Source organism: Rhamphochromis sp. 'chilingali', assembly GCF_963969265.1.
Source record: "Rhamphochromis sp. 'chilingali' genome assembly, chromosome: 3".
Lineage (NCBI taxonomy): Eukaryota > Metazoa > Chordata > Actinopteri > Cichliformes > Cichlidae > Rhamphochromis > Rhamphochromis sp. 'chilingali'.
This window is the reverse complement of record NC_137931.1, coordinates 4,221,138-4,233,124: the sequence shown is the minus strand read 5'-3', so window position 1 is coordinate 4,233,124 and position 11,987 is coordinate 4,221,138. Positions and strand designations below refer to the sequence as shown.

Here is an 11,987-nt window from a genome sequence, read left to right as displayed (position 1 = left end):
GTCCAGTATATGTGAACACGTCCAAAGCATCTGAGCCTCATGTTACCCGTTTGTGTGAGTTACGCCTGTCGTTGTGTTGTGGTGTATAAATAAGGGGCAGGAGACAGCGCTGGATCTCTGAGTTCTTTACTCTCAATTTCTGCAACATCTGCAATATCTAGAAATGCAAACCTGTGAGCTGTGTGTGTTGTGCGTCTGCTCGGCCACCTCTCCTCCGGCCATGCTGGAAGCAGCTGTGCGTTTGACAGTTTTATCGACTCGACAATAATCGAACAAATCAAATGTTCAAAAATATCAACTTAAGCACTTCAAAGTCAACAAAAAGCTTAAAACAATGAAATAATATTTCACTGAAAAAACAACAGCTCATAAGAACGATACACAAAATAATACAGAAACAAACAAATAAAAGTTATTAACCAGGATCCATGTTTTTGTCACAAACACTGAATCAGCTGATTCACTCTTTATGTTTCTGAGTTTGTTTTGTGATTATAGTTCTGGTTTCTGTTTCTGTGTCTTCACTGTGTCCCACGTCTCCTTACTTTGGACTGTCTGTCCTGTCACTGAAGGTGTCTGCCCAACAAGGACGTGGTGCTGAATGCATCCAGACCCCTGCTGACTGTCTTTGCAGCTTCGGTCAAAGGTACAGTGTCCACTGTGACCCTGAGAGCAGGACACAGCCAGAGGTGAGTCAGCAGTTACAAACTAAATGCTGCTGACATGAATCAAACTGCTGGATAACCCACTGCTCATGAAAATGGCACCTTTCTGTTGCTTTTTGAGATTACTGAGAATATTTGAATTGTGACTCAGATGGCAGATCCAGGCTCTCAGCCTCCAGCTGAAACTTCCAGTCCTCCCCCAGCCAGAAGCTCTGATGCTGGGCTGAGAGACTTTGATCCTTCCCTGGATCCAGAAATCCAGGAGGGAGAAGGAGAACAGGACCTCCTTCCTGATCTGGAGAGGCCTGAGGGAAAGAAAGATGGAGCAGACAGAGCTTTGAACAAATCCAAACCTCCTGAGCTTCACCTCCACAAAGGTGCAGACACTGATGCACAGATTCACATGTGACACCTGCAGCGTCCAGCTTGTGCCGCTGACATTATCTCCACTCTGATACAAGCCTCATTCACTCGCTCACACACGTTCATACAATCACCTTTTCCTCACAGTCACACACATGAATGTAATGAGGGGAACTCGGGGTTCACTGTCATTCCTCAGGATCCTTTGATATGCAGACTGGAGGCTCTGTGGATGAAACACCGACTGTCTGAACCACTCTGAAGTGTTCATGATGGACTTCATCCTGATTAACACTACAATACTTGTTAGAGGCCTTTTATATGTAATAATATTCTTTTCCATTAAAGCTCTGAACATTCTCACTCTTTCTTGACCAGGTGTGACAGGTGAAGGACACCGGCGAATAGGAGGACAGAAGCTGAGAGCCATTAGTCACATGACTTCAGCTGCTGCTGCCTCACCAACCACTGGCCCCTCGGTGAGTCTAGAGTTACAGCAGTGACCACAGGAAGTGCACACGTGTGATCTAAAGCTACATGTGGGCCTGTGACCATCAGTCTTCTCACTGTGGTAGACGGGTTTGTGAGTCCCTGTGATGCTGGGAGTGTCCAGGACAGTCGCTCCTGATCGGGTCTCTCATGGAAAGCTGGTCCCAGGAATTCCTGGAAAATTCCTCCACAAAAGAGAACTGGGAACATAAGTGCAGAGTGACAGAGGTGCTCAGCAACCCTGCTGTTATATGGGAATAGAACCAGAATAGTCGGCAACCACTTGAGTTAAGTTAGCCAAAGAGATGCGACTCAGACTGACTTCATCATGTTGGCAACGTGTCTGCATTGATAAACTCCAGTTATTGACAAATCAGAGAATAATTCCAGTCATTCAGAGACAGATTGTGATTGTTTGGAGGATGTAATCGTTTCCCTTCAGGGAGCGTGTTGGACGCTCAGTGTCCGGGTGATTAGCTGGCTGATGCAACTACTTAGAATCAGTTTGTGAATATGAAGAAAATCAGTGCAGTCACTGGACAAACTCTGATTCTTCCTAGTTTCACTCTTGTTTCAGTCCAGTGTGACTGAGGTGGTAAAAAATGATCTGACTTTTAGCCACACAGCTGTCTGCTAGAGAAAAAGCCTTTGTGCACAACTTTCTTAAAGGCAAACGGCACCATGTTCACTGCAGCTGCAGCAAACGCAGCAAAGAGTGAAAGTTGGACTGAGAATGTTGTGACTGTTTCATGAGAAAGAGCAGGAAAACAAGCATCACACACCCAGACACAGTGCTGGGATTAGAATTAGACTTTAGAGCCAAATGTAGGACAAAAGCTTTAATATGAAAGAGGAAAACCCAACAACAGCCAGAGCATGAAGCTCAAATCTATACCAATCACCAAGAAAGCTGACAGGCCTGTGACACGTCAGAGACGCCGTTCAAATCATAAAGAAGTTGGTTTATTGACAAAATGTAAAAAACCAAAAGAATCAAGTCAACCTTCAGTTTCGAGCGAGTAGACCAATCAGGCACAGCAGCAGCTCTAGAATAAGCAACAATTTGATGTCTTACAAACAACCTTTCATATACACACATACATATGGCTCATATGCTGTTTAAAAAGGGCTCAAAGACCCAACAGATTACACAAAGTACAAAAACACTTTCATTCAGACAACAGTCAGCTGTGCACGAGACAGAGAGCCGACTACAGTTAGTAACATGGACTCACTTTGTTTCAGACACGACACAAAGTAACACAAAGCCACAAAGAGCAGAAACATCAAAAAGGAGGCAGAGCAGCAGCAACTCTCCATGAGCTGTGAGGCTAACAGCCACCCACACTTCCTGTGATGCATAATGAAAACAACATTAACCTGAAGGATGATAACAACAGAAAGAAGTCTAAGCTAACGTTACACAGCGCTCACACAGCGCTGACTGTACAGGCCTCACACAGCTACGACCTGCATCCACAACACCTACTGAACACAAACAAGATAATGATATATGAGCAATCCAGGGAAGGCTTCCAGGAAGGTGAGGATCCAAAGACAGCTCTACAACAGCATCAGTCAGCAACAATGTTACTAATCACTGACTCTTTCATCCTTTTATACTCAATCAAAAAGTGCTGTGTTCACATTTGTTTCTGCTGAAATCCAGAGACTGAAAATGCGTCTTTTTAAAGTTTGAATAAACTGACTGAACTTCTCACGAGTCCAACCGTGAGGAACACTTCCCCCCATGACACATCACAGGACAACGTCTCAGTGGAGGGGGGCAGTAGCTCAGTTTAGGCAGTCACACTCAGAATCGATGCCTCCAGTCAGGGTCAAACGTGGTCCTCAGAAACCTGCAGATGTTTGGGCCAAGCTCTCACTGGTCTCTGCGTCTGTAGACTGAGCTGATGTTTCTCCAGGTGTCTGGTAAAAGGACGATGCTGCTGTCCAATGAGGCGAGGAGAGAAGTAGCCAAACAGGCGAGAGCCGTGAAGGAGGAACGGCGGGCAGCTCTGGATGCCCGACATAAATACCTGATGAGCAGGCTGGCCGACGCCGGCAGCCTGGAGGAGGCGGCGGTGGAAGACGCCATCGTCTCTGATGACAGAGTAAGTTCAGAGACGTGATCCTTCCTCAGAGTTGAACCTTTGAGTCATTAATGTCTGATTCTTCCAGTTCAGTCTGATCCATGAATTCTTTGCTGCAAACGGATCCAAGAAGCTGATTTTCTTCTATCAGGATGTCAAACAGGTAACTTTGATCACATTTCAATGACTGACACATGAAGGTCTAACCGCTCTTCATAATCTGCTGTCCTGTTTGTTGCAGCGTACTTTGTATTCATATCTTTTAATATCTGCCTTTCTCCCAGAGTCTGTCCTCCCGTCAGTCTTCCTTTGTGGACGCATCAAACTCAGCTGTGGCTCAGAGGAAACTCTTCCTCACTACGGGGAACTCTGAGGTTGGCTTCAGCTTTTTATGTTTAGTTAATGTGAGAATCACAGAAAAATGCTGATATGAGTGGAAGGTTCTGCTGGGAAATTGGCAAAGAGCAGATTATTGAACAGCGAGGCAGACGGTTCATTTCAGTGATGCCAGTTTATTAGAAACGAGGACTGTGGGGCTGCTGGAAGTCAGGACGGCCGTTCTCTGGATAAACCTGACAGCTGAGGTGGAGAGCAGGATTTATCCACAGACGGCTTCTTCCAAGCAAATGTCCTGAACACACCTGAGCTGAGGGTTACACAGTGTGTCCTGTGTGATCTCTGCTTTATGGTGGTTGAATCTCACAAATGTGACCATCAGACCTGACGACTTATTTGTGATGTTTTCATTAAAAATATCCTGGGTGAGGTGTTTGGGGCATGTCCCATGAGGAGGAGTCTCCAGGGCAGACCCAGGACACACTAGAGAGGTTATATCTCTCAGCAGGCCTGGGAATGCCTCAGTATTGTCCTGGATATGCTGGAGGAAGTGGTTGTTTAGGGAGGTCTGGGATTCTCTGCTTAGACTGCTGCACCTGTGACCCGGGACCAGATAAACAGGAAATGGATGTTTGAAATTCAAAGAAATCCTCTTTTAATAATGAGGAAAAAAGACAGCAGGAGATCCATCGCAACTAACAAAACACTTCAAACACATCAATGCATCAACTTTAATCAACTTCATTTGGTTCAAATGAAGAAATCTAACAAAGCACTCACTAAAATGAAACACCAGTTAGTTTCCCGAGCTCAACAGGTCGAACACCTGAGTTTGGTTTGCGGTGCAGTTTTTATTTCTTCTAGATAACTTGGGTTATTTGCACAGGAAGGTTTTTTAAATGTATTTCTTAAGTACGATCTTATATGGGGGTTGATTTTATAGCATAACAGAATAATGTAATAACTCTAATAGAGTATAAAACATTTGCAGAATGAAGTACAAGGTGAAGAAAAGTCAGAACGTCCCTATTTGAAAATACAGTCTCAGAAGGTCAGAGATGGACAAATTCAGCTACAGAAACATGTGGCCATTTTTTTAAAGCCATAGAGCATATTACAGACGACACAAAGAGCAAACACTGTAAACTTCTAACCACAGACCTCACACAGCTCACACACGTCAGAGTGAAGCTGTCATTTCCTGAAGCTTCCACACAAGAGAACTGGCAACAAGGTGGAGTCCTCATGGATCACTAGCAGAGAAATGTGGGTGGGTGCCAGACCACATGGACTGGACTCACTTTATTTCATACAAAGGAGCAGACTAATGCTGTCATCCTTAAAGACTAACTAGAAACAAGCAGTGCGCTCGCATCGACTCGACTTGTTTTGCAAGTTTGAAGTGAGATGGTACTTTGGAGTCAGCCTCCCGAGATGATGGCTGGTTTTTGAAAAACATCTCATATTTATACAATGAGCAGCAGACTTTCCTGACTTGCAGAGGTCAACGTCCTCCTCAGTCATGCGCCATGAGTGGCACAGATACTATTCATCAAATAACTAACATGGCCTTGATTGTTACTCCAGAGACTTATCTGCGATGTAGCTTTATAGCATTTTCATTAGCAATCGTATGATTTGTGTTACAATGACCTTTGTGGACGGGCCCGGACCCCCAGGCCTCGTCCGTGACGCCGACGGTGAGCGCAACGTTTTTGTTTTCTTGCGCTTAAAATAACCTGATCAGCGTTCTGCCGACGGTTTGTTTACATTTCTCACATCTGTGATTGTTCACAGGGGTTGGACACGAGCAGAGAGGGCTTTCAAGATGAAAAAGCCAACGTGAAACTTTAACGGACGACAAAGTTTTTCAATCAAATCTCCGTCACACCCTTCCTTGACCTCATCACGTTATCCACCTTAGTCAAGGAACAGTGGTTCGGGAAAATATGCATTTGTTTTTTGGACCAGTTTAAAACGTATCTCAACTAGTGATGTGCGGATCAATACTGAAATATCGATTCCTCCGATACCCGTCATTGTGTCCGGCCCCTTGGCGTGCACACTCACAACAATGGCTGAGCGTAAACAGAGTCATGTGCAGACGTATTTTACCTCCACGAACAGCTGAGACGTGGTTTGCCATACATGTGGCAAGAATGTGAGGTGTTGTGGTAACACCGCTGACCTGGTCAAACACCTCAGAGTGAATCATATCACAGAATATGACGAGCGTATGTTGAGGCGAACTGAAGAGGAGGAGAGGGAGAGGTGCTGCCAGGGCGAGACAGACGTCTCTCACGGAGTCCTTTAATGCTGCAGGCAGGCAACAAATAGCCACAACTTCAGGTTTTTCATTTCTATATGATAATTCTGCATCATTAAGTGATAAGAACAAGTAATCTGATGTCCTGTGATCATTACGACGCTATAATTTGAGATAAAATAAAAGATAGAGTAAAAAAAATAAGTTTTTGTTCAGAGTATCGGTATCAGATCAGTGTCGTCGATACCAGCCTGGATTTTACTTGGTATCGGATCAGAAAGGAAATCAGTGGAAATCAAATCCTGCTTCTACAGGTGTCCAGTTCATTCACTCTGACCCCTCCAGATAAGCGTTGCCAGTTCTCACTGTGCTGTAGATCACATTTTCTTGTGTTTGGGGTTATAACGGTTACTTTTGAGGTCTGTGTTATAAAGCAAGTTAATCCTGAATTTAACTGGAGAAGACAAATTCCCACTGCGTGGTGTAGTGCACAGCCAGGCATTCTTTACATTAGTTCGTTTGACAAAACCAAAAAGCCGAAAGTATTTACTTGGAGTTTGGTTTGATGAAATAAGTGCCAGAATCAGTGAATACAAATGATTCCAATGACATGAAAACTGGTGGAAGGACAAATCCCTCAAGAAAAGCACGACTAGCACATTAAGTTTGTTTGTAATCATCATCATCTCTAACACCATGCGCACAACAGTGATTTTGTTACAGAACACTAAGATAGTAAAATCTGGGAAATGATGATATTTCTTTCCAAAACTTCCTGTCTGGAAGACATTAAAGCTGCTGTGCCACCTGCAGCTTCTTTCAATCTATGTTATGTGAATATATCTTTTTTTTTTGGGTTTGAACATCCATTCAAACTCACTCTCTGCCTAGCAAGTGTCATTCCCTCATTTCCTTGGGGTCCAGCTTCACATACGTGGCACTGAGCCTTTTCCTTTGTCACCTCTTTCTGCTACATGCCTAGCCTCCCAGTTTCTTGGTCTATTTTCTTCATTTCGCTAACTACACTTCTTTTTCTTTGTAAATCTCTTCCTTCAAATACTTTCAAAATCACTTTTCTTTTTTCCCTTTCTTCTGTGCAGAGAAGACGTCAAACCCCTTCTTGGCAGTTTATCTCAATAAAGCTGTACTATCCCAGCCATCTGGTAAGTCTTCCCTACTACCCAGAGCCTGTTTATACTCCTGCATGTCTCTGCCTTCACTCACTTCCTCTTCTTGATGTCCAAACTCATCCTTCAAACTACCATTTGATGCTGCATAGCTGCATTCTCCCTGACACCTCCTTGTCTCCTGTCTTTTTGATTTCACCTTCTGCATAATATTTAGTTGCCCTGTGTGCAGCTTCCTCCACTTTCATATATTTCTACAAGTTCCTCCCTGTTCTTGAAGTATGTGTGCACCACGGCCATTTCCACTTGGAAAATCTGCCCCACATCTGTCTTTCTAGATTTCTCTCCTAAACACCACACCTACCCAACACCTCATAACCTCTGTTCCCTTCACCTAAATGTCCATTGAAGTCTGTGTCAATCACCACTGTAGTATGTGGTCTCTTGCACACAAAATGTGTCTACCCTCCACCTCCATAATATGAGTCCGCCAGCCCTCCCATTGCCAGTCATAGTCCATAACAAGTCAAAAACATAAACAGCTCGAACGTATTATTTATTTAAAAGAGAGAGAGAGAGAGAGAGAGAGAGAGAGAGAGAGAGAGAGAGAGAGAGAGAGAGAGCTCAGTTGTCCTTGCTCTAGCATCAAGAGTCAGTGACTGGCTGTTCACTGCAGGCTCAGCAGTCCAATGGCCGATCAGCAACAAAACAAATAAAAAAATAAGACACGTTCTTGATTATGACAACAAACCACATCCAAAAAAATATGACAGCAACACTTTAAGTTTTGTGTGCATTCATCATGTGCAACTCTGCAGAAAGTCTCATGTCAAGCATGTGTGGACAGGGGGGCTATTAAAAAGTTCCAGTATACAGAATAGAAAACCATCAAATGAATGAAATAAAATCTGTTGTCACAGTGGTTTTTGAAGGAACAATTACTTCACAGATGGACAGCCTCATTATATTTTAGTTAAACCTGATGATACACACTTCACGTCACCCTAGTTACATGTTTTTATTTGCCATGTGTATGTTATCCAAGGGAGGAAGAAAATGAAAAAGAAAACTTTTGATTTGTCCAGACATTTCTTCACATCAGCTGCCAGCAACCAGTTTCAGCATGTACAACTGTTGCAGTAAGTGTGCTCATGCAGACCAACTATGCTGGTCCACTGTTCTTAATGGTGCTGCATGTTGAGAAAGAAGTGAAACAAATGTTTTGTTTAACAAGTCCACTAGTGTTAGAATAACTTGGCATTTCCAATCTGTTTCTGCTGTAGTTCAATGAAAGGTTTCAGTTACTTAAGTTTGAGAAAAAACAAAAAAACCGTTGGCCAGCTTCCCTCAGGGTCACTCCACGGTTGATGACATGGTCCACTATTGTAGCTCTGATGTCATCAGCAATTCTATTTCTTACTCTTCTTACCCGTCCTCTCCCCCCTCCTCGTCCTCCTCTTGCTCCTCCTTGTCCTTGTCGTCCTCTTCATCCTACTTCTTCACCTCCACGTCCTCTTCCTCGGCCTCCTCTCACTCTTCCTGCTCCCTCCATTGTACTCCACACACACAGCTTACCTGTATCATAGTGCTTAGGCTGATTGCAAAGTGAACTAATTATCTAAAAAAGCTTTCACATGTGGCAGTGTGCCAGACAGTTGACAAAATAGTGTAAATAATGGCCATAAATGTGTATAGTTTTGCTAGGAGTGCGTTGATCATTTGGAAATTGAGTGCAAAGCAGTGAGTTGTGTTTACAGTTCTGCAAAAAGAGTGCTGTGCAGTGGATTGTAGCTACAGGTTTGCAAAGTGTGTGTTACAAAATGGCAAACTGAGTGCAAAGCAGTGTTTGTGCTTTTAGTTTTGCACACTCAGTGAGTGGTTTTGCTATAAGTATCAATAGTTTTAGGAATTGTGCTGTAAGAATCACAGTTAGGGTTTAAGCATTCAGAAAAACCTGTAATAAACGCACACGCATGCGTCTTCAGCATTACTGGGTTTCTGCAGCTCCTGGTTTCCTGTTTAATACATTCACACAAGCAATCAAACGCTATGAATCGTTCCACAATGTTTGCAGTCACTTTTCTTATCCCTCCTGACTCAAGAGCATAAAGCGATCTACGTTAGCTCTGGGAATTCTGACGGTCGTTCAGTAAATCTTTGTTTAATCTCTTTATTTGCTTTTTGGAGAAGTGAAGGTACAAAAACCTCGTCAATCAAATTTGCTTCGGTGGACAGAAAACAGCCGTTGTAGACTGTTTGGGGTTACCTTTTATAAGTATTGAATTTTCAAAAGTGAAGTCAGTTCTTCTGACCAGGTTCAGACCAGGATGAACACAAGTATGATACTGGACCCACTAGAGAACTGGTCCCAGCTGTGGGTTCACCTCCTCCTGCTGAACTCATAGGACAGACTCTAATGTAGCATCACGTTCATCGGTCACTCCTGACCTCCTGTGAAGCATGACGGATGTGTAATTAATGACTTCATTATTTGGGGCATTATTGCTCTAAAAATCATATTAATAGTATTATTATTATTGTGCTTTAGGCTGCACTGATAACGCAGAGGTCTCTTCTTCCTCTGGGCTGTTTAAAGGGCCAGTTTGTCCAAAGCTGTGTATATACCAGCTGCTGTCAGGCTTCAGATGTCTGCATTAGTCCACAGTCCACTGTTTGTAAGCCATTGCTTTACTGCAAAAGTTCCCATCTACTGTAAAGAAATGGAGATAAGCAGGCACATAATATGAAAAGGCATGCTGTAGCTGACTTTGTCTTTTCTGATCCATCGGTTTGTGTGGCTCTTTCCACAGGAGGGACCTAACCCACACTTTATTTACTTATATGATAAGTTTAGTGGAGTGTAGTGCAAAATACACAGTGTTTACTTTTAATTTAACAACATGAAGCTGCATCAAGTTTCCATGGTGACTGCTCAAGAAATTCTGCATTCATAAATAAACATCAGACTGTCAAAAGAGCTCATCTGTGCGAGACCACCGAGCTGAGAGCATTTTCAGGTCCAGATCCCCCGTACGCCATCGTTGGAGAGCAGTTGACGTTTTTCTTCCTGACTTTGATTTGAACACGTTTAAATGGAAAAGAGTCAAGGAATCTATAAGCCTATCAGGGTATGTGACGCTTTTGCTTTTACTGCATTTCAGTAATTTGAAGAATTTGATGTCGTTTTAAAAGTTGACAAACTGAGAATCATTTTAAGTAACAATGACTAAATTGCTATTTCTTTGACAGGTGTTGTTCAACACACCGATTTATGAAACAGCTGTAAAGATCTGCTGGTATCTTCCGGGCTACAAGGCTCAGGTTAGACCCAGATTCATGCAAACCAAAGCTGACAGAAAATATCAGGTCATTTCTGAGGACCTGAGAGTGGTGGTGATTAAATGTCTCCTTTACTTTTAGGTTGCGATAATGACGGAGTTTCTCAGACTTCAGCAGGAAGATCTAATTCCACCGAACCTCACTGCTGAAGATCTGAGAGATCTTTTGGTGGAGAAGAGCAGGGAGACGCTCAGAGAGCAGTGAGTTACTGTCACACCTGAAAGTCTGTTTGTGGTGACGTGTAAGTGCTGAGAGAAAACCTCTGCTTTGCTTTCTTTTGAAGGCTGTGGGAGTTTGAGTTAGAGGATTTTGACGAAGAGGAAGCCAAACCTCTTCTAAGGCTGGTAAGACGAGAAAACCCACAAGACTTTTTTTTCATTACGTGCACATAACCTTAACACATAAGCGCACTGTAAATGTGTTTTCTGTTTCAGGTGTGGGCGGTGAACGTCAGCAATAAAATGAGGGACGTTGAATTTGAAGCCAGGTTGCTTCTTCAGTTCCCAGAGGCCGTACCTCCTAAATTTCAGTGAGTCACATGTAACATACAGTTATTAACCCTGTAAGACCCAACCCATCAAAAAACAGCCAGAAAATTCAGATTCTTTGGAACTGAGATGTTTATCAACCCTTTAAACAAAAGCCACACATGAGTTCTTTGCTATGTCATGTTGTGTATGATTTACTTTTATTGTGTATTTATTTTTTGTATCACATTTGATACACTGGGTGTTTTTGGCAACTTTGTGTTAACGACAATGTTAACTTTAGACTAAAAAAGAGTTTTGTCCACAACATTTAGAAATTATAGCAAGTATTGATCATGTTGATGAGATCGAGGTCTCAGAAACTCATGTATGATACAAAGGTGGTTACAGGGTTAACAGTCCAGCTACAGTGTTTCAATATTTAAATGATGCTTTGAATATGTTTAACAGATAACTCTTATCATGTTTTTCTACAGAGCACCTAAACTCCTCAGCGCGGTGAAGGATTACGTTGAAATCCTGAAAAAGAAGCAGCAGGAACAGCCTAACAGCAAACTGCTCACCGCGCAGGAGGTAGTGGTCGAGGTAGTTCCCCGCGTTCTCCAGGGCTTCTGGGAGCTTCCTCCTCATCCCCTCCTAAACATGGCCTCCCAGAGTCTCAGTATCCTCTCCACCAGTGTCACCAAGGCCACTTTAGATCGTGTCTCCAAGAGCCTCACGGCGATGGAAACACAGGCCGTCTTCACCCGCTCTATCCGAGACGATCTGGTCGACAGCATCCTGACGGAGATTAGACAGAAATTTCCTGAAGAAATTCTGTC

General features: G+C 43.2%; 2 protein-coding genes across 2 annotated transcripts in view; both read left to right on the top strand.

Moving 5' to 3' along the window:
• LOC308394299 (uncharacterized protein) overlaps positions 1-11,987 on the top strand; it is a 1,060,216-nt gene that overhangs the window by 200,735 nt on the left and 847,494 nt on the right. The gene's annotated exons all lie outside the window — the stretch shown is intronic.
• LOC308393862 (uncharacterized protein) lies at positions 395-8,159 on the top strand. The gene is made up of 7 exons (XM_080877885.1): positions 395-689; positions 817-1,042; positions 1,407-1,507; positions 3,443-3,631; positions 3,699-3,773; positions 3,895-3,984; positions 7,313-8,159. The coding sequence occupies exons 2-7, from the start codon at positions 817-819 to the stop codon at positions 7,547-7,549; spliced, it is 918 nt and encodes a 305-aa protein (XP_080734011.1). The 5' UTR covers positions 395-689; the 3' UTR covers positions 7,550-8,159.

Coding starts and splice junctions, on each gene's coding strand:
- LOC308393862 (XM_080877885.1), top strand. CDS start 817: ATGGCAGATCCAGGCTCTCAGCCTCCAGCTGAAACTTCCAGTCCTCCC. Junction 1,043..1,406: donor TGAGCTTCACCTCCACAAAG/GTGCAGACACTG, acceptor TTTCTTGACCAG/GTGTGACAGGTGAAGGACAC. Junction 1,508..3,442: donor CACCAACCACTGGCCCCTCG/GTGAGTCTAGAG, acceptor ATGTTTCTCCAG/GTGTCTGGTAAAAGGACGAT.